Source organism: Notothenia rossii (genome assembly GCF_949606895.1).
Source record: "Notothenia rossii genome assembly, chromosome: 2".
NCBI lineage: Eukaryota > Metazoa > Chordata > Actinopteri > Perciformes > Nototheniidae > Notothenia > Notothenia rossii.
The window spans coordinates 84848052-84874402 of NC_136904.1; the positions used below are offsets into that span (position 1 = coordinate 84848052).

Sequence of the window (26351 nt, forward strand, 5' to 3'; positions counted from 1 at the left end):
TGAGGAGCATTTATCAAGCAAAAACATAGTAATAGTCACTATTAATCCCATTCCTAACCGTTATAAAGTCCACTTTTTACATACTTTCCCTACACCTTACTTCAAAAGGGTGGCAATCCTACACTAAAATATTGTTTTTAAAATAGCTGGCAGAACGGTGCAGATGATATAAAATGAACATCACATGGAAGCTCACAGCCACGTTTAGGTGGTTTAAGTGACATTTGTGCTAAAATTAATAAGAATTAGATTAGATAATTTGATTGTGTTAAATGAAATACTTGATAAAGCCTTGAGCAAATGTTGCTCAATGATGTAAAAAGTAGGTGGGAAACTGGCATGGTAGTTTGATCACTACTACTGTATGATGGCATATTATACAGGTTATTTACTCGTAAAATGTACTATTATATTATAGTACCGTCATGGGCTGTACCATTACCATGTAACTGATATCACTATTTCGACAACACAGCTCCATTGATAACTAAATTAGGCATACCATTAACAGGATGCCTCTTCCTCAAGGCCCTGAAGTGGGTTACTTTCACAACAGCACGGACTACCTGTGATGTTGTGAAGGAGTTGATGCTAAAGGTTGTATCACCTCATGCAGTGAAAATATAATCACCCAATAAAGTATCATGCACCATAAAGATGTATCAGCACCCCTCTGTCACAGTCTCAACAAAATGCTATATTTTAAGTTTCGCCAAGTTAGGATTTATGGCTGGGCTCTTGTACTGGTAGACATTAAATTGTACAGTTTATTTTCTGGTCTGTGACTCTCAAATATTTGGACTGTAAACTATAAGTATTTGAATATGTTCAATGTTCCATCATATTGTCTCTGTATCTTATCATCATCAGACCAAACTTTCTGCAAAACCAGTAGATCTTATTATATGGAGCTGTCCTGTTTCCTAAATGAAAGGTCTGTTATGAACAGGAAAAAGGTGAAACACTGAACACATAACCAATTATGGATATATATATATATATATATATATATATATATGATCTATTTGGCCTACTCGTTATCAATGTTCAACATTTATCCTACTCAATTTTGACATCTTAATAAAACGTTTACATTCAGGATCAGCTTTTCACAAATCATTAGGATAACATTAGTCTTGTCCATCAAACAGCAAAATAGTAGACCTAAACTTAATCCTTATAGCCTACTTTAATTAGCTGGCTGTTGATAGCATTTAACGTTAGCCAACACTATACTGTACTGTACTGTACAAGCTAGCCCTACCCTAGCTAACATTGGCTAAAAACAAAACTTCAAACTTTGGTAGTCGCTACTGGAAACGTTGTCGGTAAACAGTTTTAAACCGTTGTATGGTTATCATTAAAGATTTCAGGACCGTTATTCGGGATAGTCTTACCTAGCACTAAAACGTGCATCCTCGCACTCCCGTGAAATGTGTTTGTGGGTCAAGGCCTGGAGCTGCTCAGAGTGAAGTCACCTGTCTGCTACTACTGTCACCTTTTTAAACTGTCTAGCGTTTAGCAGGGAGTGAAACACGTTAGTGGTGGAGAGAGCCCGGATACTGCAGGTACGTAAACCTCCTCAAACACACAATAACACCTGGTGCAGCCACTAGCACGCCATTAGCTGCAAACTCCAGAAATCAGATTGTAATCATGGCTTGAAATCATGCTTGAAATGCATGCATGTTTTTCGTGTCCTACATCTAACAAACATAGATCCTACTAATGTTTGAAACGTTGACGTTGCTATATCATGGCACTGTGTGTGATTTGACTGTTGCCTTAGCTGTATTTACACCATGAAAATTAAACTTGCTATTGCCATTGTCTATTATCAACAGAGTACCATTCAATGGTTTGACAGTGAGTTTACAAATGTATCTCAACTTTAGATTGTAGATACTCATACAGATGTACATGTGTATACAGATACATGAAGACGTAGTACAATGGAAAATGTACAATGTGTGATAGCAAGTAAATAGGTGATTGAACCCTTGATTCTATAGGGTCTAATAACCTATTTGCATACTATTAAAAATGGTTTGTAAATATGTGTGCCTTTGTCATGATTCTTTAGAATTTTGAACACCATAACAATTTTAATGAATATGGTTATCTGAGGACAACAGTCTCCAGTTTTATGAGCTTTGTGGATTGTTCACTTGCATTTTTTGGTTTTGTCATTGAATTAGGTTGTATCCCTTTTTACCTTCATACTCCTGCAACAGAAACCTTTAACAATGCATTGCAGGTTTTTTTTCTTTCTTGTTCTTAATTGAAAATACATTTGCCGCCACAAAAGCCTGCTTTTGTATGATAAGCTACAAAAGTAGAGAAGTGTCTGGAAATCCATTAAGAATTAATAATACCCAAACCATTCTGGTTAATGAAAAAGTGTCATTTATCTGAAGAGGCAGAGCCATCTTTGAAATGCAAGATGTCACTGAGCTGGTATAAATGCAGCCTTTAATGGATACATTGACAGTGCTGCGGTATTGTTCTTGACTGTAGAAAATGATGTGAATAGCTCTGCTTGTCATTGTTGTGAAACTATTAATAGATCTGTAATTATGGTGGGCAAATTGTTTGGTTTTTTCCCCGCTGTAATATTTGATATGCTCAGCACAAGGAGGAGATGAATTAGGACTAATAAACAGGTCTCATGATTCTGTCTCTAATTGGAGGATCATTATATCTCTTCCAGAGAGATGCCCACAGCTAAAGCCTTTAACAGCACTATTTCAAACAGGACACAAAGGCCTTAATGAATACTCCTGTGACTTCGCACCATCTCTCACAAAGGGAAGCACATACTCTGTTTTTATCTTTCACATAGTTTCCTGTAATTGTTGGATTGAGGTGCAAGATCAAACCTCCTTCCCTTTGAAATCACGATAATTGTACTGGGGTTGTATTAACAGTGAGCTAAAGAGCCCACGGATCCTTCAAAGATGTGTTTGCAAATTAATATTGCAGGTGCATGATACTGTTCTAACTTTAAAGAAAGTGTGGTGTGTGCATGCATCATATGCAAAGGAGGGTTGTTAAATATACTTTAAAAAGGAAATCTGATATTGCTATTTTTGAATTGTTTTACAATGTCCTTACATGCATACTTATGTTTTTCCATTACAACACAATAACTGAAATAAGGAGAGCAAATGTAATGCATGCTCAGGGAATATGTTGAAATCTCTGGGTGCCATTTACTCCCATCAGTGTAGCTGATAGAGTCATTAGAGAGCTGCTACGGCTCGGCTCTGGGGTCTCTCTCCTGTAAATGGCTCTGCTGGATGGGTGAACAACCTTCACATGGCTCCGTGGCCCCAGAACACTTCACTAAAGCTAATAGGTCATAGCTGCAGAGATGGGTGACAAAAGCACGAGTGTTAACAATGGATAATGTGAGAATGGATTGCAGTTATCTAGTGCTTTCTCTGTCTCTCAATTCCTAGCATTTGACATTGCATCAAGTGAATTTCGAGTGTAAATCACATTGTTTTTTCTTCTCTGAATGCAGTGACAGCAGGGTTTTGAATTTTTTGACATTACACATATGACCTCCATGCTAATGGCGGAGCGTCTTCTTTATCTATTAGTGACTAACGTGATCACCCTTGGACAGCTGGAAAACCAAAAGTGCTGAAATCGTCTAAATGATGAGCTGAAGGATGTGTGGGTTTTGCATATCACGCCTCCTCCATGGCTTTAAGAAAAAGGGTGAAAGAGGTCAGTGCAATATGCATATAATTTGGGGTTACATTGGAAGTTTGGGTTTTAAGCTTCTTGATGAAAGACAGCTATGAATAAATGTAATCTTTTTCTTCCGCATTTGGTCATTTGCTGAGGGCTAGGAAAAAAGTCTTTGTATGCACTTTTACTTAATATTCCTTATTACTCTTCCTGGAGGTTCATTGTACCTCTGAAACACCAGAAATGATTGAGAAATGTCCCTGATTTACAATAATTTATTTACAGAAGTAATGCTACCTACCACTGATTTTCCAACATACACTTTTCATGCCCTCCGTTTGTCATGGATGAATGAATAGGAAAAGTTTAGGCCACACTGGAGGGGAACTTATTTGTTGAGCAAGGGAAAATACAACGAGACGAGGGCAGACTGTCAAAGGACTGAACGCCATTCATCTGCTAACCTGTTCAAGGTGTGCCTGGTTGATGTCCTCCTTCTTTGGTGGGGAACATATGTCCACAGCAGCTGTGCCACCGTGAATAGGCAGTGATTGTGTGCTAGCTAACTGCATTCCTGGGAGCCAGGCCAAGTCTGAGTGGAGTGAGCTGTCCCATTTTTGATACCAGCATCTCCTACATTCCACCTGATTTACATGTCTGTATTTCCACACAACCAGTGGTCATTAGCTGTGGTGAACATATCACCAAGAAGATCTTATTTTCTTCTGACCAAAGATGCTGAAAAGGTGGTATTGAGACCTATTTTCAGATGAAGTGCTATAAGCTGTGTCACTTGAACAGGTGTAATACTGTATCTTTCAAGTGACACCTTTTCATGTTCTGGTGATAAGACACTTCTTCTTGTTTGATAAGCTTGACACATGCTAGATTGTCTTGTTGAGGAAAGGCTATTTCTCTTTGGCATAAGGAAAGAATAATATCAAACTGACTCCTTTCACATTTTTACAAAGTTTAGGCATGATCCCTCTAGCTATAACACATCTCAAAACATCTCATGACAATAATCAGAGCTAGGCGGGGGTGATACTTATCCTTGGACGCAGTCATTATTAAGAAATCTGGCATTCATCCTCTCTATAATAAACTGAAACACCTGTAATTGTTATCAGACATTTGGACAGGAAACCGGGGGCCTGTAAACGCAATCTAAATGTAAACATTCAAAGGCAGTTGCGAAATGGAAATCTCATTTCTGCGGGGGCTGATGTCTGATCACAAACAAACAATGGACATCTGCAATAATTCTGTCCTGTCTAAGACCTCCATCCCATAAGGAACAAGGTCAACAGAAGCGCTCTGAATGGGTTGGTGATCCCAAAATAACAATCCTAAGCACCAACAACGCCCCCCCCCCCCCCCCCTTCTCTCTTAAACAACACAATCACACAATCAAAGCCTGACTGCCTTTCCCTCATTGTTTAATTTCTGCTGGCTATCTTAGATATCTCTGCGGCTTTTCTTATCTTTGACCTTCAGCTTGTTGCTTTGTCGTCACCCCCCCCTTCCACCCACCTACCTGCTCCCACCCCCACGCCAGTGTGCTGCGACCTTCAGAGGGGTGTCATTACTCCCTGACCCATTTGACGATCCCCTCATGTGGAATGTGCATATGCCGAATCGCTGCGGATCTGCACAGTATGGGGTGAGGTGAAGTACTTACAGAAATATGACTTGACACGCTTTATCAAATGGGGAAAGATGAAGACGAAACAGCTGCTGGTGCTGTCGTAAGCAATCTGGCCGTGATTGAATAAAAGTGTCAGGAAAAGGGCCGCTTGATGGTCTTTTGTTCTCCCCCATCCAGCTTGATGTTAGTTTGAGCTGTCAGGAGGGAATCACAGCTGGGTGATTTATCAATACTTGGAGTGACCTTGCAGCCACACTGCTCCGTGTGTGTGTGTGTGTGTGTGTGTGTGTGTGTGTGTGTGTGTGTGTGTGTGTGTGTGTGTGTGTGTGTGTGTGTGTGTGTGTGTGTGTGTGTGTGTGTGTGTGTGTGTGTGTGTGTGTGTGTGTGTGTGTGTGTGTGTGTGTGTGTGTGTGTGTGTGTGTGTGTGTGTGTGTGTGTGTGTGTGTGTGTGTGTGTGTGTGAGGAAGGTTGGTGTGAGGAAGGTGTGTTTGTGCGTGTGCCCGTATCTGTGTGTGGCTCTGAATTAAAAGGACACAAAGTGAATATTTTGAAAATAGTTGGCACACGTAGACAAAGACTTGGCTTGACTTGGAACGAAATTCTCTCTTCTCTTAGACACAGTAAGTGGATTGTTCTGCCAACACGATAAGGGTATTTTTTCTCAACATCAGAGAACTCAAAGTACCACCAGCAAATGTTTGGGAGAAGTGCGTCTCTTTTAACTAATGCTGCTTTTGAACAGATTTTTTCCCTAAATCTCTTTACTATTTTTTTCCTTACCTGTCCACACTGGCTGTTCACCTCAGTACTTTCTTTGAGAAGTACTTGGACAGCCTGTTTTCACAGCAGCCATTGACTGTCTCTGTTGTGATTAAGCAGATGTTTTATTGCAGACTGGAACAGTCATTACTGCCATAAACCCATCTGTGGAATTGCTTTTTATGCAAATTGACAACGCATCTGCATAAATAAAGTTCTAATGAATACCTTTCTGCAAACCTCTTCGCTCTTTGATTCCTAAGTGTTCTTAATTGTGTACAAGCAAGTAGAAAAAACAAATCAATGCCCACAACATGAGAGGGTTTTGTTCTGCGTGTACTCCATTTGTATTTCTTTTATAACACAACACAAGTAGAACTGTGAATATATAACAAATAAATGTTGTTTGGCAATATTTGACACATTTATAGATTTCTGAAAGCACACTGCTCAGCCATTATTTAAAGATATACACACAATTAGATTTTTGACAACCCAACATGGTTAATTATTGACAAACCTTTGATTAAGAATGAGCTTAAAGCAATTTCAATCAAGGATAACATTTATGTAAAGTTGCAGTCAGTAGCATTTTTAGCCCCCGTTGTAGGTTACAAGGGAAATAAAACAAAATCTGCTGCTACCGGTTGATTGGGAACCACTGAAGAGTAAAGTTTCCCTGAGAACATTAAGGCAGCTTTATAGATCCCTTTGTTGTGAGGGTGCCAATGGAAGCTCATTAATTTCCCCAGGTTTTTAATGGGGAGTGTTGAACATGTGGCAAGAGTTGTCTTGGTAGGACCCTCATGAGTTGCACCTCTGCTGTTGAAGCGATGCCATGCTATTTAATCGTGAAGATGTCCCTTTGCTAAGTAATCAACACATTTTATTGTGTGGAAAAGTGTACACATCTATTTACTTAATAAGTGATGTTGAGTATTTATTTTCAATACATTCTTATGCTGTCACATTTAATATGCAATTTTGTCAAGCATTTCTTTTACTGTTTCCAATTTTGTGAGATGATTGTATAACCAATTTCTTTAATTTTTGTTGCTAACATTGGCCTATTATTATAAAAAATCTGCAAAGTATGTCATTATAATGAACTCAAAGTTAGTGTTGCTTTGAAGTGGGTGATCCTGTATACCAAAGTACAGTATATGTAAAATATAGAAGACATTTAGAGTGAACTTGAACTTTCATAAACCTCTGAAATTAGAAGTTGAAAAGACTTTTTTGTGAATAAAGAAAGACTTTGTTTAATGATTAAAGGAGGCATCTGAGACATGAGTGAGGAGGAGGAGGGGCTGCAGTCGTGAGGTCAGGGGAAAATGAAGAATGGCTTCAAAAAGTTAGTTGGTATGAGTTTTTCCATTTCACTTTTATTTAGTAGGGATAAAGAACCAACAATGTTTCCCAAATGAATCTGATGTTTCTTGCAAGTGTGAAACAGAGCATGTTAAGTTGATTCACTACAGTAGGTGGCAGTGTCACTTTAAACAAATCAACACTGTGTCACACATGAGGCCATGAACTGCTGTGCATATATATGATTGACACTATATTCAAATGCTTAGTTTCTGTGTACAACAATCACATCAAAACATTTAAAATGTACCTAAATATCACATGTTAGTTACGGTACAACTACTGTATATAAAAGTCGGTACAATTCAGTTAAGCTGGTGAAAGCTCTGTGGTAAAAAAAAGTGCAAACATTCCAATAGAGGAGAGTGGGCTGTCATCAACATTACAATGCACAGCCAGGATTTCTTATAAGGCATAAAATAGAAACACAGGTTATTCTCTCTCTCTCTCTCTCTCTCTCTCTCTCTCTCTCTCTCTCTCTCTCTCTCTCTCTCTCTCTCTCTCTCTCTCTCTCTCTCTCTCGTCAGCTTGTGAGATCTAGCAACTTTTAGCATAATGAATTTAGCAGGGATGCCTTCTCTACACAGTCCATCAGGCCTGCCATCTAGGAGATTAAATTATGTCTGTAAGCATTAAAGCTTTGATGCTGTATTTGGGCGGCATGCATGCATCCATTTACAAAATTCTATATAACAAAATTAAAAACATGGACACCTATGGAAAATGGCTTGGCTCTAGCACTTAAACCCAACCACTCCAAACAGTCTGCTGACTAATGCATTTCTAATCATTTCTGTGATCAATGTTAGCTACTGTGCAATAAGATTAATCAGCCATATGCAAAGCTAAGATCACCTTGAACAAGAAAAGAAAAAAGAGATAAAAGGACAGAAAGAAAGTGTCTTAGCTATTATGTATGATAAGCACACTATACAGAAATAAAGCGCACCTGCATTATTCACAGGTTTTTTTCACGCCGATGGTTTTGTGTGTGTTTGAGCGGCATTACACCGTTGTGCTCCCCTCAGCTGTGCTTTGGCATCTGTGCGTGGCCATCTCACTGCTGAATAGCTGCCTGATTATTCCAAATCTAAGGGAATATTCAAACAAGGCCGATAATGCATTCTTCCATATGATTCTCCAGAGCTGGGACAGCTGTTCAGCAGCTTTCAATGCCATGTTCAGAAAGGGACAGATTTCTCTGCTCAATTAATAGGCCCCATTAAAAATCAGGGGGAAGTTTGACAAATGAAGCAGAGATTTAGTTTGTCTAAGACAGAAGGCTTCAAAATCACTATCCCATATAGCTGATAAATAGCTACAATTTAACAGAAATGATTCATAAATTAATGTTTAACCTCTATAATCAATGGCTACTCAGAATTCCAATAGCCATGTAGGCAAACTTGGTTTATTTATTGATATCTGCTTCTGCACGCACACAAAGCCTGCACTATACGAAGAGTGTCGTTTACATTTGCAGACAATAACTGTCAGTAACTTCATCACCAATGCAGTTGTCCAAATCAAACAGATTACAACCAGGTCAATTTCACAAACCTGTCTTACAAAATGATAAAACTCTAATGACAAGAATTTGTCAGCTGTATCAGACAGGAGGAATTACTGCAGATCAGTGTGTCTTTGTTCGCTCACACACAGGGATCTGAGAGCGCAGAGTGCTGCTGCGAGGCCGGTGCCTTGGAAAGTTTCAACTGGCAGATGAATTCTTTCAGTCTGGCTCTCCCCGTCTCCCTCTCCCTCTCCCTTTCTCTCCAGAACAACGAGGAGGTTGTCTGTCCAAGGGCACACCTGTAAGGTGCAGACCCTCGACAGGCTTACCTCAGTGGCCTCTCCTGCTGTACTCAAAAGGCAATTATTCCTCCCAGAAGATAGAGCACCGTCAACTTCAAACAGAAGACATTCTTCAGGCAGATTAGACTAAAATTATGTTTTATTATTTGGCCCTGAAGAATGAATTGGACTCTATTTGGTCGTCTTTGTGGTGAAATCCAAGACAGTTTAAATGGCAGAGGTATGTTTGGAGTCAGGGTAATAGTCTGGTGTCTTTATGAAAGGGCAGTAGAGAGGATCAGATTAGAAGCCGAACAGCGAGAGTCTTTCAGTGCGGCTGTGCTATCATCTCTGTCTTCTTGTCCATGCCTGTAGAGAGGTTAAATTAAATGGCTGTAATAAATGTTTTGGTCTTGCTGATGTGGTATGGCTGGCTATCAAACGAAAACACTGTGGAGAAACGGCATGGTGGAAGATCAGAGAGAGGAACAAATGGAGGGTGGGAAAACTATGTCAGCACATTACCAACATTAGAAACGGACTTGTTTTCACTTAAACCTCAATTATAATGGTGGCTCCAGAAACAATTATATTGATGAATGCTTTCTAAGTTACTGTAATTAAATTATTCCATTTAATTAACGAATTATATTGAATTTCTCCCCAGAGGACGGCATTAGCCTCATCTGCTGTTTTACAAACAGGAGTACTCTAATGTTGTGTGCTATGGAAATGATTACTAATGCCTAATGAAACTGTGTCAGATCAGATACATGCTGTATAGAGTCAACAAGCCAAGCCTGTAACACAGCCAAACTTGAGACAAAATAATAAAGCCAAAGAAGAAATTATTGATTGTTTTTTTTCAAGGGCAGGCTTTGTGAATCTGAAATAAATTAGTATTCTGAGTGCCTACTCGAGGTCTTAAAGAGAAGATAGAAAGTTAAAGAAAATGTGTATTGAGCAAGCTCTAAAAAACTATTTTGTATACGTTTGTTTAATTTGCAATGAAAATAATTTGGTTCTTTTTTGTACTTTTAATTATCCTTGTGACGGGGTTCTCAGAAAAACACACTCAGACATAAATAATACTTTGATAAATCTTTATTGCACAAAATGAAACTGTCAATTGACTGCAAACATCCCATTACTGTTTCCACTTGCTGACTATAGAAGGTAATTATACACAATATAAAACTGTAATGCATTAATAGTGTTAATTTGATGCTTCAGCAGTACAAAGCAAGTACGTAAACTCACAAATGAATTCCTCTGCAGCTGACCATTGCCCTCTGGTGGGAGTGCTAGGCACCTGTTTTAAGATACAACATAAGATCTCTTTGTATCTCTGTGTTAGACTAACTGTCAGAACGTTTAAACTATGTACAAAGGAAAAAAGCTGCTCACAATCATTTACAAGCTATTTGTTATAAGCAATCTTACAAACAAAATACAAAATGATTTCATCCCTTATTGAAAGTGTGTTTCCCTCTTGTGCAGTTGCAATGTGCTGCATGTGTTTATTGTCCTATCCCCTCGTGGCTTGGCCATATTAGTCCATGTCAGAGGAGCCAGGAGTTGTGATGCTGTAAGCACATACCGTGCATTCCCTCTCCTCCGCTGTGCAGTTGTTGGGCATATTGTGAGGTTTTAATGCGGGGGATATGGAGGAGGGCTCGGCTCACATTCGCTGTGCAGGAAGAGCCACAGCCAAGAATGACAGTTGCTCCTCTTGGAGCTGAGACATCCATGGATTTAAATTGCACTCAGAAAGGTCAGCACATGACAAGCAATCAATCAGCACCTAATTGGATGATCAGCAACCATTTGAATATGATTTTTACTGCATCATGAGACATTTAAATAGGTGAGAATTTTCTTGGTGAATACTCATTCTGATTATATTAGTGCTTTGGAGTATTTCAATTGTGTGGTAACATCATATAATAAAAATAAATGATTTAGAAATTAAGTAGAAACAAAAATAGCTAATAAGTCAAAATGATAATTAATTGTATTTATAATGCATGTTTCAAAACCAAGTGTAATACAACATCATGTGTTATACAAGAATAGCACATTAACAGAAGGTTAAAAAAACAAATGGAATTGAAATTATATGAAGTAAATTAGAAAATGTATGATGCTAAAAAAACAAACACAAACTTTGAGTTACTCTAGGATAAGGGCATAATATCAAAAATAAATATAGGGGAGAATAGAAGACCCTGTGATCCATGGGTCAAAAAAGGTGGGGGCCAGGGGAAAAACAACCTGTCACTCACAAAACCCTAATAAAAAAACAGTTGGTGAAATATGATTTTTCAGTGTATGAATAGTAGGAACATTTGTATAACACATGCTGTATCAATAGCTTTAAAAGACATGTTTGAGTTTCACATCTGATCTGATCCAACCTCAGAAATTCACCTTTAAAACATGTTGACTCAGGCCTAAAGTGGGTGCAGTTACAATACTTTAATAAGAGTACACAAATTGCCTGAAGAAGAACATGAATGGGAGTGGCAGAAAATGTCACATTAAAATAGAAAACCTTTTCTCAAAATATAATGCCACGGAGCCAAGTCCACACATCTGTGCCAACATTGTGGCATACCTGTGTTTCCAGTTCCAGCATGTTGCAATGGCACTATCATTATCATGGGGCAATACTTCATACACCTGTGTGGGAAAAAAAAACAACCCTGACAAGTGAGTTCTGTGTTGTTAAGCCGAGGTATAAAGCTGCTGTCACTGAGATCTCAAGAAGCCTGGGGTTGGATTACCGAGTGTTTTTACATGCTGAGCGAGATATTTAGAGTATATCCATGGATGTAAAGAAAGAGAAAAAAGACTGATACAAATATCAAAGTTACCACAAGTAAGTTTACAAGGTATGTAAGGAGTAAAAAGTATTTCAAAACCGTTCAAAAGTATTTTAACGCTGAATTGCATGTGAATTATGTTAATTATTGGGAAAAGATTTGAAAATGCAGGTTTAGTATGTCATCATTGCTGAATGTACTGTAAGTGTGCCCTGTATTTGAGTGAAATGCTATTCTGATGGAAACATCCACTGCCAGTATGAGTGCAGGCTTCACTGCTGGCTTAAGAATGTTGGCATCAAGTATGCAGTCCTGACAGACAGCTGCACTGCAGTGGCGTTTTTAACATGCCAGACCAGGACCCAAGCGTGCTGGAGGCTCTAAAGAAAATCCAAAACGGCATTAAAAATACTGATAGGGAACAACTTCAGTCACTGTGGTGGCAGGTGAGACGCTGATAAATTATCAGTTTGAATTTGTCCATTGAGGCCTATAAGATAAAACATGACTTAATCAACCTTTGAAATAAAAATGTGGACAAATCTGGTTTTGATTCAAGTTTTACTTTCAAACCCTCGTTAGCTCTCAAATTACACGAGTCACATGAGAGTCAAGAAAGCCACTGAGCCTGTTTAACATGATGGGGAGCTCTGATTAAACTAATTATTTACTGACTCATTCATTAAGAAGACTGCAAATAAACTGCTATTTTATGGACACAAACACTTGATACTTTCTCAATTAGCTCTTTCTACGCAGTGTTTAGTGTTATTTACTTTAAACCATTTCACCTCATCATACAACCACAGCTTTCATCACACAACGTGTTTCCCGTTCGGGTTCGTCCTGTTTATTTTGTCCACCATCAGCCCCGCCCTTCAGACGCGCTGATATCACGCAGTTGCGTAATTTGACAAGCCAGCGCAAAATAGGGAGAATGAACGTTTGACAGCTGGCTCTTTGCTCGTACAGATTGTTTCGTAACAAAACAATACTTATGCTTAATTCATTCGTGAACGATTTCGGATAGTCGGGACCGTACCTTTGCTTTTATGGCCGCTGCCGTGAGGAATAATGTTTGGGTTGCTCCGGGGCAGGACGCGCAGTTTCTCCATAAACACACCGCGCCACTGACAGACGGTCTGAGAGGTGAAGATCATGGACAAGTCCTCTGTAACACGAGGGATGCGATCCCTGGAACTTCCTCTTTCCATGATTATAATTTGGTATGGGATTGCATTTTTCGTTTGCATCTGCCTCAGAGCGTCACATTGTTTACTGATGCTTGCTGTTTTTACGTAGAACCCCTGTAGGTTGCTGATCAAAGCTAAATGCAGTTTGTTTCCATGTTAAGATGTACAGTAAGCCTAAAATCGGAGGCAGGCCTGTATGTTTGTGTTATTATATTCACGGAACATATTCGCTGTGAGTGTATGTATCGATGCTGACATTCAGCTTGAATCACAGGCAAGGCATGGCTGGGATGTGAAACGTTGCACCCGCTACCGAAACTTGTGAGGAAGAGATGCATAGCGCTGCAGAGCAACTGGATGTTCTAATTTCAGCCATGTATTTCCAAACAGCTTAAGCAGGACTGTTTCAGAAGGGCGTCTGCTGCTTGTAATGGGAGGGGGGGGGGGGGTCTTTGATGTGATAGTGTGTAGCCATAGGCACAAGTGCAGGCCCCAAATGCATCCCCAGATTAATTCACACCACTTAGTTTGTTTATTTTGTAGGTCTTGAGGTGCAGCATCAGTATAGAATAGTGGGTAGTCCTACCTTCTAGTCCTTTTGGGGGGGAATACAATATTGTTTTAAAGTAGAACAACAGTAAGATGCTTCTGAGACATCAAGGGTCCATCTTCCTGCCTTCAAGTGTTAAAATCTTTCTTACACCATTGCATTTGGATTAAAGCAACTTTACAAATGTGCTTCTTTTTTGTGTTTCAGGGTAAATCCGAGATGGACAACTACCTATCCCACCACCAACAGGACATTGGGAATTCCAAAATGTTGTGCAGGGACAGCGCTCTGATGCTAGAGCCGCCATACAGCGAGGACTTCACCTCGCCGTACAGTGTCAACATGAGCCTGCTGGTTCCCGACGTCACATACCTGCACCCTGGTCTCTGCAGGACTATGAGACCCATCAAAACAGAGCCGTCTCACTCTCTGCTGCACCCCAGCTGTCAGGGCAACGGGGCGCCAACAACCCTCCAAGAATACCAAGGGGTTTTTAGTGCAGCCGACTCAACTGGCAGTACATTTTTCATCAAACAGGAAGTGCCAGATTTCCAAGACGTCCCACTGTTTCAGCTTTTGAACTCTGACATGGAGCAGCTCGTCCATGGGTCACAGCTGAACTCAGTCACCCCATTAAGTCTTCCTAATGTCAATGTAGGCACAGTGCAGCATTTTGCTAAACACACAAGCAGTCCTCACAATGAATGTTTTCCATTCAATCGACACTCAGGCCATCAGCAGAGACCAACCTATTTGCCGCCCTCTCCGCCAAACTCTGATCCCCCGAGTCCAGACAGGGGGAAGGAGCTCCTACTCAATCTGTCCCCACCTCCCTCCTATGAAGCCAGCATCGCCTCAAAGCTACAATTTCACACCCATATTCCCATTAATCCAGGACAGACTTCCCGTGTATCAAACCAGAGTCAAGAACAGAATTCCAATGCCGGATTAGTCCAAAGCCCGGGTCCTGCGCCAGTCCATCGCTCCAGCCTGACACTGGTCCAGACGGCGGCAGGTGTTGGCCCTCTGTCCCCAGTGTTGGCCCAATCAGCTTCAGTTAGGTACAACAGGAGGAATAATCCTGATCTGGAGAGACGGCGGATTCACCACTGTGATGTTCCAGGTGAGACTTCTGCCCAGTCTGCACAACAACAATAAAGTTACATTTAGAGTTTTGCAGCACTATGATCAAGTAGGAGCAATAAAATACACTTTTTCTTTCCCTTCAGGTTGCAGGAAAGTATACACCAAGTCTTCACATCTAAAAGCCCATCTGAGGACCCACACAGGTAAAAATACATTTAGTTACACTTTTTTATTTTGGGGTGAAAGTGGTGATGTTGCCAGGCAGAAAAATGTACTTGGCATGCAGATGCATTCTGTCCGCTGACAGACCTGGCCCACATCTCACTGCTGTCAAATCACATAAACCCTGCAGCTCTCATAAAGGGGGCAGGGGAACAGATAGGACACGCTGTGATTTATGGCTCACTATTTGAGTCACAAGAAGGAAAAAGTATCAGCTTATTTGTCCTTAACTTATTTGTGATGTGTAGAAATATCCCAAACTTTTACGTGATGTTATTTCTTGAGATGTTTTTGGTTTTTTAAATGTCTGTCATATGTCAGCTGTAGCTTCATTTTGCTTCTTTTTTTAAATATGCTGTAGGAGAGAAACCGTACCAGTGCTCCTGGGAGGGATGTGAATGGCGCTTCGCCCGTTCGGATGAGCTGACTCGCCATTTCAGGAAACACACGGGGGTGAAGCCTTTCCAGTGTGGCGTGTGTAGCCGCTGTTTCTCCCGCTCGGATCACCTGGCCCTACACATGAAGAGACACCAGAGCTAGAAACCCCTTCATCAAGTTTTAATATTTAGTAAACACGGACTAAGTACCCAGCACTTACATATCAGCAAACAAACATACTAAATAACTGTGGGTTATCTCACACACTCCCCAGTGGGAGTGTCTTAGCAGTGCTGGCCCACACATAATTGTTTCTTTTATTGTTAAAAGATTAAATATTAACATTGCTTTATTTGTACCCACAATTGGGGGAATTTTACAAAGAGGTAATTCAGAAATAAATAGCCAAATGTAATAATTAAAACATATTGAGCTTTTATTTCATTAGATTACGTTGCACTGCAAAGTGCATGAACAACTTCAAATATCGTTGCTTTATTTTTCAGCAAGTTTTTCATTGTATAGATAATATCAACATGTGTACTTTATTTAAATAACTGCCAAACTGTAAGTGCAGACGACTTGTGTTGAAAGGAAAAAGGTCAAAGAATATGATGTTTGAACCAGCAGGTCAAGATGATAATGTATGTGTTAAGAGAGTAACAGAATGTAGGTAAAGTTGTTCTTAAGCAGGTTTTAGATCAAGGAAAACACACAGCTGGAGAACTAAACGTTGGACAGAGAGCTGTGTGCAGGCCGTGTGGTAGAAGTGGGTGCAGTGCTTAACTAACTCCAGCACTGCCAGATTTATGGGTTACTTTACCGTTGAGGATAACTCAAAACAAAATCCATATTTACTCATAACACTGAAAAGGAAGGATGAATAATGTCTATGGGGTATAAATCTAATTCATTTGGACAGCATTATGAATGTTTCTATATCTATGCCCCCTTTATATCGCCATTGCAGGAAGTGTTAAATGTCTTTGAGGAAGTCGGAGAGATAAATCAAAATGGTGCATTTTTTTTATTTGAATACTTCTATAGTAGCATGATTTTTATTTAATTTTTAAAAAGGTTTAACTTATTTTGATAGGCTTGTTCTCCCTTGTTAACTTTGCATATATATAATGTCTAATTTGACACTAAATATACAACTGCTTTGAGTGCATAACATTTCAGCAGCATTCTTTTCTTTCTCCTGGAAGTGTAACGATGGACAAATTAAGACGCATTTCTGGGCCTGAATGTAAGGTGTCTTATTTCAGGATTATAAAATTACTGATGATTTATCCTCGTAAATTGTTTCATAATTATCTGACTGAGCACCTGCCAGTCTGAACATCTGTGTGAAAAGCGTGTGGTTCTTTTGACTGCCATCCATGTTTTCAAACACCTTTTGAAAGTGCCTTTAACTACTTTTGTTTTGGTCCTGTGTGTTGGCTGTCCCTCTTATTTCCAATCTAGGGCAATCTCTATTCATGACCAAATGTATTTTAAATTTGATTCAGGTTGAACAAAACATTGTTAAAATGTATATATTTTGTATTGGCTATTTGAGGATATCATTTAATAATTGTTTTTGGGTGTGTAAAGATTTTTAAATGTTTTTTTTAATTGCAGAGAACTCTTTATTTTTATTTTTTCGGGCAAAGATAACATTTATTACAATGTATTCTGTCATCACTTTCTACAGCCAAGTTAAAAGCTCAGCGGATGCCAGTGTATTAATGCAATACTTTTAAAATAAATATGTAAACACAAATATTTTGACATCAAAGACGTAACAATATGTTGCGTCATAGCTTCATAATTGTAGCCTAACTTGATCAAATGTGCTATGAAGCCATGTCACTCTCAAAGTACAAATAAAAGATGTGTTGAATATTTGATTTGGAATGTCTGCTTTTTTAAATGTTGATACATGTAGTCATAATTATCTTTGTGTGCTTCCTAATTGAGTTTGCATGTTTGACAGTATTTTTGTCACAGTTACAAGTCAATTATTTGTTAAAAATGTGATCAATAGATTAGTTCAAAATTCGCATTATAAATGCTCCTTAGGGACTTGAAAAGAGTAAACAAGAACATAACACATTCATGTGGAATTTTTACAAAATTCACAGATGTTTTAACAATAAAACTAGTCCACTTGGTATTCTTCCATTTCAATTCCCAGTTTCATCCTCTTTGCTGCCCAAGGTTTTTGTTTGTGTTGGCACAGCAGCACTTTATTTGGTTTCAGTGTTTAGAGGTTATTAGGGAACACACCCTCTTTATGCACATGAGCTTAACAATTATGTGCAATCCAAAGAAAACAGGATGACTTCTTTTGTGTTGTAATTATTGTAAAGCGCCCTCGATATGAGTCATAGCAGAAGTGCTGACAAAAGGTGCCAAGAGGAGTTGTCTGAGCCTGCCCCGTGGAGATTGTTTTAGTATTATTTACTTATACACTCTACTTTGCTTGTACAGTATGGCCTACATAGTATGGCTCCTGTGAGTGATAAATCACATACGGCACACCAAAATACTAACCGGAGTGGGAATTGAAACCTTGTTATTGTAATCATCTGAATCCTTTGCTGGCTGACAGAAACATTCATCTAGACCCAGTTTTAAAAAAAAGTGCCGTACAGGATGTACTGGGCAAACCTGTTCTCAAAACTCTATTCCCTAAACGTGCGTTAAAACAAATCATGTCTTAAAATACCAGAGGTAAAAATAAATAAACATTAGACTTGATCTTGAATTGTTTTTCGAGATGTTATCCTCTTCTTGTTCTGACCAGATGTACTGTACTCTGTGTACAAGCTACTGTATATCATCTATAATTTTAAATATCTTCCCTAATACCAAGATTAGGTTTCTGAATGCCAGAGAATGCGAGCGCTCAGATGTCGAAGTGACATGGAAACCGCATACCATCCATCTCAGTCATAGATAGCAACTAGCTCCATACCAGTGTGTTACATACAAAATGCAACTTTATTAACCTTCATGCCTCCATTCATATTAATATACATGTATATGTTTGAACTTATTTTAATTTCACAGCTCCATCCATATGAAAAATACAGAGAAAAAGGCAAAACACTGACTGGATACTTAAACAACTCTTGGAGAAAAGAAAATCGTAACAGAAAAAAAAGGACACCTGTTCTTGAATTTTTGAAAAATATCAGGATTAAAAATGTCTTTTACATTTGTGGAATTCCATGAGCAGAATCTCCCTTTTTAAGCGATGCTGAGCAATATCACAATTTTTTTTTGTTTTTCACGGTAAGAATGAAAAGATCTGAATATATTTACACTACACTCACTTTACATAAATACAGGAACAACGATTACTGTACGTAATATCAGCAAACTTGAAAGATAGGCATTGGCTTCACTACTTACATTTTTAAAACCAAGAAATCAAAAGCAGATGTTACACAGAAAGTAAAATAGATATTGAACTGATAGAGACGTGTAAGATCAGTATTCATTAACAAAGGCGTTGCGTTACAGCCCTCATCCAGCCACAAGACTCCTCATTATCCTCCATGATGAATTCAAGGGATGAAACATAGAGGCCTTTGTAACTCCGTTTTCCCCCGTAGAGGAAGTGACTTATTGCAAGCAAAGTAATAACGTGAGCTATAAACAGCCTGTGAAAGTGTTATGGGAAGATGCTGCATTTGACACAATGGCATAAGGCTCAGTGCGAAAAATAAACGTTAAAGGTCCGACTTGCATAATGTTGTCTGTGCTTTTTGTTTTTAAAAATGTATGGTTTCCCATTACAGTAGATAGTTATTAATTTGAGCACGCATGTTAAAATCCAAACTCTGCCCAGAGCGTTTGATATTACAAGTTTGCAATATGAGGCACTATTCATTATTATTGCATAACTTTGACCCTGGTAACCGTTACAAAATTATGCTTTAAAATGAGGAAAGAGATGCTGAAGGGAAATATAACACACCCTGTCCTGTGGAGACACCGTGTTCAAGTCTAATTTAATCGAGAAAAAAACTGGTGTTTTAAGGCAATCGTCGTCATACACTGAATACGAGACGTGTTGATATGTGCTTGATCATAGAATTTCTTGTCCGGGTATAGCAAAATAGCAACATAGGGAATCGAGTACCTTATTACGTTCAATGTATATAAATAATTTGTTGTTTAAAAGCAAACACTGGTTCAGCCTTGGGAATAAAAATGATTTGATCATGAACTTATTAAACCGCAAACCAAAGAAAGCAAACTGTTCTATAACATCACATATGATCATTTACACGATGGATACAATAAGCCCCATTTCACTGTATATCAAATTAGATAAATTACAGTCTCTGAAAAAAAGACTTTACATGTATAAATGTATCTCCTGCATCTACTAATCAAAAGCCCTATTCTTCCAATGTATATACAGGCTGTAGAACTTTGTAATAAGTGTTATCTTCACTATCACATATATTACAACATTTTCAAAAGATCCTTTTTACAGAAGAAAAAGAGTTATATGCAAAGATGAAGTGCCCCTCGACAATAAAATGTTTCTTATACATTATATGGAGGATAAAATATGATGATGGCTATTTGTTTATAAATTGACATCGGAAATAAAATAATTTGAAAATCATACTATTAAAACAAACAAGGTGCTGATATGCTTTTTTGCCAACATGATAATACGACTGGGCATAATGACATGTGCGCAAATAATATATATAAATAATGATAACTTACATTACCATTCTTCGTTACATCAGACGGGGTCACACACATTTGGTGCATGTGTGGAAATGACTTCCTGGATTTGGCTACTTCACTGAAGGTGAGGATGTTCAACGCAAAGTGTGTGTTTAAATGTGTGTGTGTGTGTTTTCAAGGTGCTATTATCAGAAGGGTTGCCATTTATTTTTACTGGCTTCGGTCCAATGAATGCATTTAGCAGCACTATCAAATATTATGGGATGGCCTGATGCTTTTAGTTTATGTCTGCAGGTCGTACACAGCATTAAGAGAATTGGACATACTTGCAGAAATATCTGTTATTATGACTATAAAAAAAACTCTTTAATTTAATGTCCTGATTAAAGTTAAGTGATGTTCTCGAAGAGACAACTTAGTACTGCCAGTAACCGCATCTCAAATGTAGAAGTACTTTACAAGCATATTGTATTTATGTTTTTAAGTATGCATGTGAATTCCCCCCATTTTTCAGGATTTGTTATAGCCAAATCTCAGGTAAATCAGATAACATATATCTGGTCTGAGGTGAGAACATTTCAAGTGATTTTCTGTATTCGAGACAAACAAAAATGATTGGGAGTAACTCACTAACGTAGACACGTCAGATTAGAGCCTTGTGCTGGAGCTAGGGACCAATCAAACGGAGGGAGTCGTGGTACAGAGAGGAGAGTTGGCCCAGTTAGAAACTTCTCCTCCGATATTGACATCAGCAAAAAGAACAAAGAGGAGGTCGGCGTTCCTTCTCATCACTTTGTTCAGTAATGTATTGCTCATCTGTATTGTACACTAGGTAGCACACTATCCCTGTAACACTGCTCCTGTGTCAGTTTCAGCTTATGGTCAAGTGCCGCTGTGCAAAAACCACAACGCAAGTTCCTTTCACCGTCAAACCCAGCTGAGAAAACAGAGCTGAATAATAAAAAAAACAAGATCAATCGGGACCGAATGAAAGCGTGAGTCTGTAAGGTGCCTCCGTTTTTTTTTTTCACATACTGGAAATCTCCTCTGATTGTTTCAAGTTCACTGTACATGAGGGGTTGTATTATTCTGAGTCAAACATAAGCAATAAGCAGGCATACAAAAAAAAGAAGTAAGATTCAATAAACAAAAAGTTGTCATACTAAAAGTATATTTATCCTTAAAGATTGCACTTTACTGATTGCTAATCACAGCACAAATTCCACCAAAGATTTTTTTTTTTTAAGAAATGCTTTCAAGAGGCTCAACATAAAGAGTAGCACTGATGAGATTTGGGGTGGTCCGGCCCTGTGAGCGGGTCATAAACGGTGTGTTTCTTTGTTGGTGGGATGACATGAGTGTCCATTTATTACTGTTTCGAATTAAGTCATTCAAAATCTATGAAAGTAGACGTGTTGATGAGGTTGATCCATTCAGATTGTGGCTTTTGAAGTCATTTGCTGTTAGCTGGCAATGAGACAGGTGAAAGTCCAGCCCTCTTTTAGCTTCCATATAGAAAGCGTCAGATAAAACAGCTCCAGCAAGCGAAGAAAAAACCATCCGTGATGAAAGGACGCCCTCTGCTGGTCACAAATCTGACTCACAGGGAGGCAACGGTGCAACAATACTGCCTGTAACTCCAACTAGGCCCAAGTCCTTTCCTGGGATCCGGTCCAGGCCTGACTCCTTTCTGCTCGCACAGGAAATCCACTCCAAACAATGGGGTCTTTCACATTATGAACGCTGGAAAAGCAGCTGTTTGAAGAATAATGAAAGGAAAGATACGAAAAAGAGACCGCCGCAATTGCATTATATATTTTTTCCGTCCAAATAAAGAGTGTGAGTTCTTCTTTAAAAATCAAAGTGAGACATTTACAAACAGTGCTGTAAAAGACAGTTCCCTATTATACTCCAAAGAACAACAATAACAGGTCTGCCGTCTTTTCCTTCCAACCCGGAGAGGATCCAGAAGTGACCCTGTTTTGTGCTCAACAAGCTCTGTGCTTCTTCTTCTTCTTCTTCTTCTCTCCTCATGACGGATGAGAGAGTGTGTGTGTGTGTGTGTGCGTGTGCATGTGCGTGTGCATGTGCGTGTGCATGTGCGTGTCTGTGTGTGTGTGTGTGTGTGTGTGTGTGTGTGTGTGTGTGTGTGTGTGTGTGTGTGTGTGTGTGTGTGTGTGTGTGTGTGCGTGTGCGCGTATATGTGTACATGTGTGCGTCCAGGCCAGCTGTAAAACATTCATAGGGAGATCCCGCTCCCCCGGCTGCCTGTTTGTGTGTGCCTGTCCCATTGATCTCTTTTCTCTCTCTTTCCATTCCTCCTTATCTCTCTCCGTCTGATTCACACCAGCATGTGTCTCCGCCGGTGCAGGGCCAAGTGGTCGGATCTGGAGAAGCTGCGGTCACAGTCTGCGCACTTAAAGGGCTTCACCCCTGTGTGTTTTCTGTAATGCCTCGTCAGCTCATCAGAGCGGGCAAACTTCCACGTGCAGCCGTCCCAGGTGCATTTGTATGGCTTTTCCCCTGCAGAGAAACACAGAGAACCGTCAGAAGCTTGTACACCTCATGTTCAGTATGTTACTCAGTAGGAAGCACACTTTGGCCTTGATGCTTTATTTATAATGATAATGTCTTCCATCATTTAGAAACTTTCTATAGCTAAAAGCCAAAACAGTATAAGGTATTGTATGATCAGAACATTTTCAAAGCTCAAATATCACAATTGCTCGCAGCAAATCTATTGCTCATAAAAGCCTTATTCGTATTTTGTCTTATTGTCACTTTTATTTTGTTTAGGTGAACCACAGCTGTGTTTCTGCAGGTATTTGTTCCCTGGCCCCCAAGCTTTTCAGTTGGTAGCTAAAACTCCTTTCTTTAAAGTCATCTAAGTACATGACAATAACTTGATATTCATTTCCACATTCGGTCTGGCCCATGGCATTTGCTCACACCAACAATCATTTAAATGTTATCATTACTGCTGCAAAGTGAGCAAAATACATGATGAACAACATCAGAGCACTGACCTGTATGCGTCCTCCGGTGTGCTTTTAGGTGGGAGCTTTTGGTGTACACCTTATTGCAGCCCTCAAAGTCACATCTGTGAATTCTTCTCTTTTTGGAATCTGGTGACTCTGACCTCCGGGGGCGTCGTATGCTTTCAATACTGAACGGGGACATGGAACTGCAACGGGAGAATAATAATAAACATTAAAGCATTATTACACTGTAACAATAGCATTAGTACTTTCATACTAACATACTAAGCAGTATGTAGTGTATTCATACTTAAAAAGAGACACATAAAGCATACTCAAACAAACATATTCACATACACTGTTCAGCTCTATGTACATTGCAAAGGTTGAAAGAGTGCAGTTTCATTAACTGATCATTTACTTAAATGAACTTCCCTTCCCCCAAACACCAGAGTTTGGAAGTAACTAAGAAAATATACTCAAGTACTGTACTTAAGTAACATTTTAAAGATACTTGTTCTTAACTCGAGTATTTCCATTTGATGCTACTTTGTACTTCATCTTCATTGCAATTCAAAGGTAAATCATGTACTTGTACTTATTTTCTACCGTAGGTTACTTTTACAGATTTGGATTAATGATATGAAATATAATCAAGACTTAAATTAGACTTAAGTTACACCTGGAGTAACATTCAAAAACGACCTTGCAGTATACAAAGTAATTCAAACTAGATGCACCTTTACCAGCTTTGATAAACACTTTAATGCATCAATACTTACAAAATATATACATTATTCTGAAATGTACCAATTTGCATAACGATTACTTTTACTTTTGGTGCTAATACTTTTGTACTTTTACTTGAATAACATTTAAACAGAGTATTTCTAGACTCTGGTACTCCTACTTTCACTCAAGTACAAGATCTGAGTACTTCTCCCATCCCTGCCAAACACTAACAGTAGGTACTAACTGCAGTAAACAGCAAGGATGTATTCAAGGTAAAAATAACCCTGAGAAGAAGTGGAGCAGTATCTTTGCCAGCAGGTGGCAGTGCAACACTGTTCCACGGTAAACAGAAGAAGCAGATGAGGTAAGAAGGATGGTATTCGTATTGCCCGAACACTTCCATCAATCATAGGTGGAGGGATAACGGAGTTTTATCTCAATGTTGTTCAGCGAGGTTAATGACTCCTGAGTTATATCTGCCATCAATACATTTAGGCATGACATTTCCTCTCCATTAACTAGTCAATATCACTGTTGATTATATCATGTGTCACTTTGGAATGTGTGTGTGTGCTTTTGCATGCAATACTTATACATGTAAGTGTTTTGCAGTCTCATTGGTGTGGCAAATGTTTAGTGTGTGCCCGTAACACTTCTCTAAATCACACACAGACATCCAGGAAGATGAAACAGAAGCTAGGGTTGTGGTAGATGGTCAGTAGTTCATGTCTCATGTTCATCAATGAGCATCTTTTACATGGGTACAAACTCATGACTACACACAAACAACAAATAGGCAGGAAAGACACAAGAACATCTCTGTTTAATGGAAGGGAGGAGTAATACATGCGGGATATATCTAACGGGGGGGCTCTGTCAGCAGTGATGGAGCACAGTTGCTTTTCTTCCAGGTCTCAGAGACTCTGCTGTGAATATTGAGAAACGGATAAGAGGGTGAAGAGGAGGAAGAGGAAGGAGTGAGCGTACGAAAAGGAAAAGCTTGGGCCCTGTCAGATTTGAGAGGAGCAGGGTCTGCCAGACAGGCCTGCAGTGAACTGTCTCCACCACACATAACCCACTTCCTGTCTCTCAGTGTTTCACCGAAGCACCATTCGTCAAATGCAAACTCAGATATAGACGCATGCACTCATGATACACACACGCTAGACAAATACACAAAACGACAGAAAAACACATACATGCAGATCACCCGTTGCTCTTGGCTTACTGCCAAACTGAAGCTGTACAGGAAATGAGCACACGGGTCAGATATGAAGTGGACTCTCTCCCCCTATTGCTTCAACCCCCGCCCCCCTCACTGTGTCTGAGTTCAGAAAATATCTCACTGAACACACAAGAAAGTATATCCATAAAGTTTAAAGTATACAGTTTTAATTAGAAATGATTGATGAGAGTACCGGGCCATCCACTAATCCAGTGGTTCTCAAACTTTTTCTGTCAAAGGGGGGCTTTGCCACACACACACACACACACACACACACACACACACACACACACACACACACACACACACACACACACACACACACACACACACACACACACACACACACACACACACACACACACACACACACACACACACACACACACACACACACACACACACACACACACACACACACACACACACACACAGCTGAGCTTTAATGAAACACAGAGACCCAGATGTAATAGTACTGTACTGCATCATATTATTTTCGAATCCATAATCTTTCAATTTATGATTTTTTCTTTTTTCTTTTTTTTTTGTTACAACCATTTTTCCTCCTGGTCTCTCGCGCCCCCCTGGCATGCCTCTGCGCCACCCAGGGGGGCCCCCCACTTTGAGAACCACTGCACTAATCTAACAGAGAAATGGAGACACGCATTTATAATCTAAGGTACTGTTGGCCTGTGTGTGTGTGTGTGTGTGTGTGTGTGTGTGTGTGTGTGTGTGTGTGTGTGTGTGTGTGTGTGTGTGGAGACAGGCTTTATAGAGGAAACTCTATACTCAGACATCTAGCAGATGAGGCGGATGTTTAAATTCTGACTTCATCCATCACGTAACTCCATGATTATGATGTAAATGATTGCGATCCGAGTACAACAGGTTCTAAAAACAAAGACTTATTATTCATCACTAACTAATTGATTTAACATGCAACAACTGTTTATCCTCTTCTGGTGATAATGATGTTGTCATCACTGCTCCATTTGCAGAGCTTGGTGAAAGAATTCTTGTTTAATTCATTTTGGGTATTAATAGAATTTTCCCAGAGACATTATCAACAAAACCAAGGTTATACTTCCAAATCCACCTTTATGAAATGAAACTTCCTCACAACTGAAAGGTACCTGAATTACATGAGTGAAAATGAAAGCAATAATACAAATAAATAATCAATAATATTT

At 39.3% G+C, this 26351-nt stretch overlaps 3 protein-coding genes across 10 annotated transcripts in view; 1 reads left to right on the plus strand and 2 right to left on the minus strand.

Moving 5' to 3' along the window:
* Positions 1-1537, minus strand: part of dachd (dachshund d) — a 118091-nt gene extending 116554 nt beyond the window's left edge. Inside the window, exon 1 of the mRNA XM_079666386.1 lies at positions 1398-1537. The gene's annotated coding sequence lies outside the window, so the exon portion shown is untranslated. The remainder of the gene's footprint in view (positions 1-1397) is intronic.
* On the plus strand, positions 1440-17414 carry klf5b (Kruppel like factor 5b). Of its 4 annotated transcripts, none has more exons than XM_079666390.1 (4): positions 1440-1568; positions 14047-14962; positions 15069-15128; positions 15509-17414. In XM_079666390.1, exons 2-4 carry the CDS (start codon positions 14059-14061, stop codon positions 15685-15687), a joined length of 1143 nt encoding a protein of 380 aa, XP_079522516.1. In that variant the 5' UTR covers positions 1440-1568; positions 14047-14058; the 3' UTR covers positions 15688-17414. The 4 variants fall into 4 exon arrangements, with proteins under 4 accessions (XP_079522516.1, XP_079522514.1, XP_079522515.1 ...); XM_079666388.1 differs by lacking the exon at positions 1440-1568 and adding an exon at positions 11428-12165; XM_079666389.1 differs by lacking the exon at positions 1440-1568 and adding an exon at positions 11428-12152.
* Positions 17415-18554: 1140 nt separating this feature from the next.
* klf12b (Kruppel like factor 12b) overlaps positions 18555-26351 on the minus strand; it is a 40964-nt gene continuing 33167 nt past the window's right edge. For all 5 annotated transcript variants that reach the window (XM_079666391.1, XM_079666392.1, XM_079666393.1 and 2 more), the window contains 2 exons: positions 23253-23410; positions 18555-22749 (listed from right to left, as the gene is read on the minus strand). In XM_079666391.1, coding sequence (XP_079522517.1) covers positions 22568-22749; positions 23253-23410 — 340 coding nt within the window. In that variant the 3' untranslated portion in view covers positions 18555-22567. The remainder of the gene's footprint in view (positions 22750-23252; positions 23411-26351) is intronic.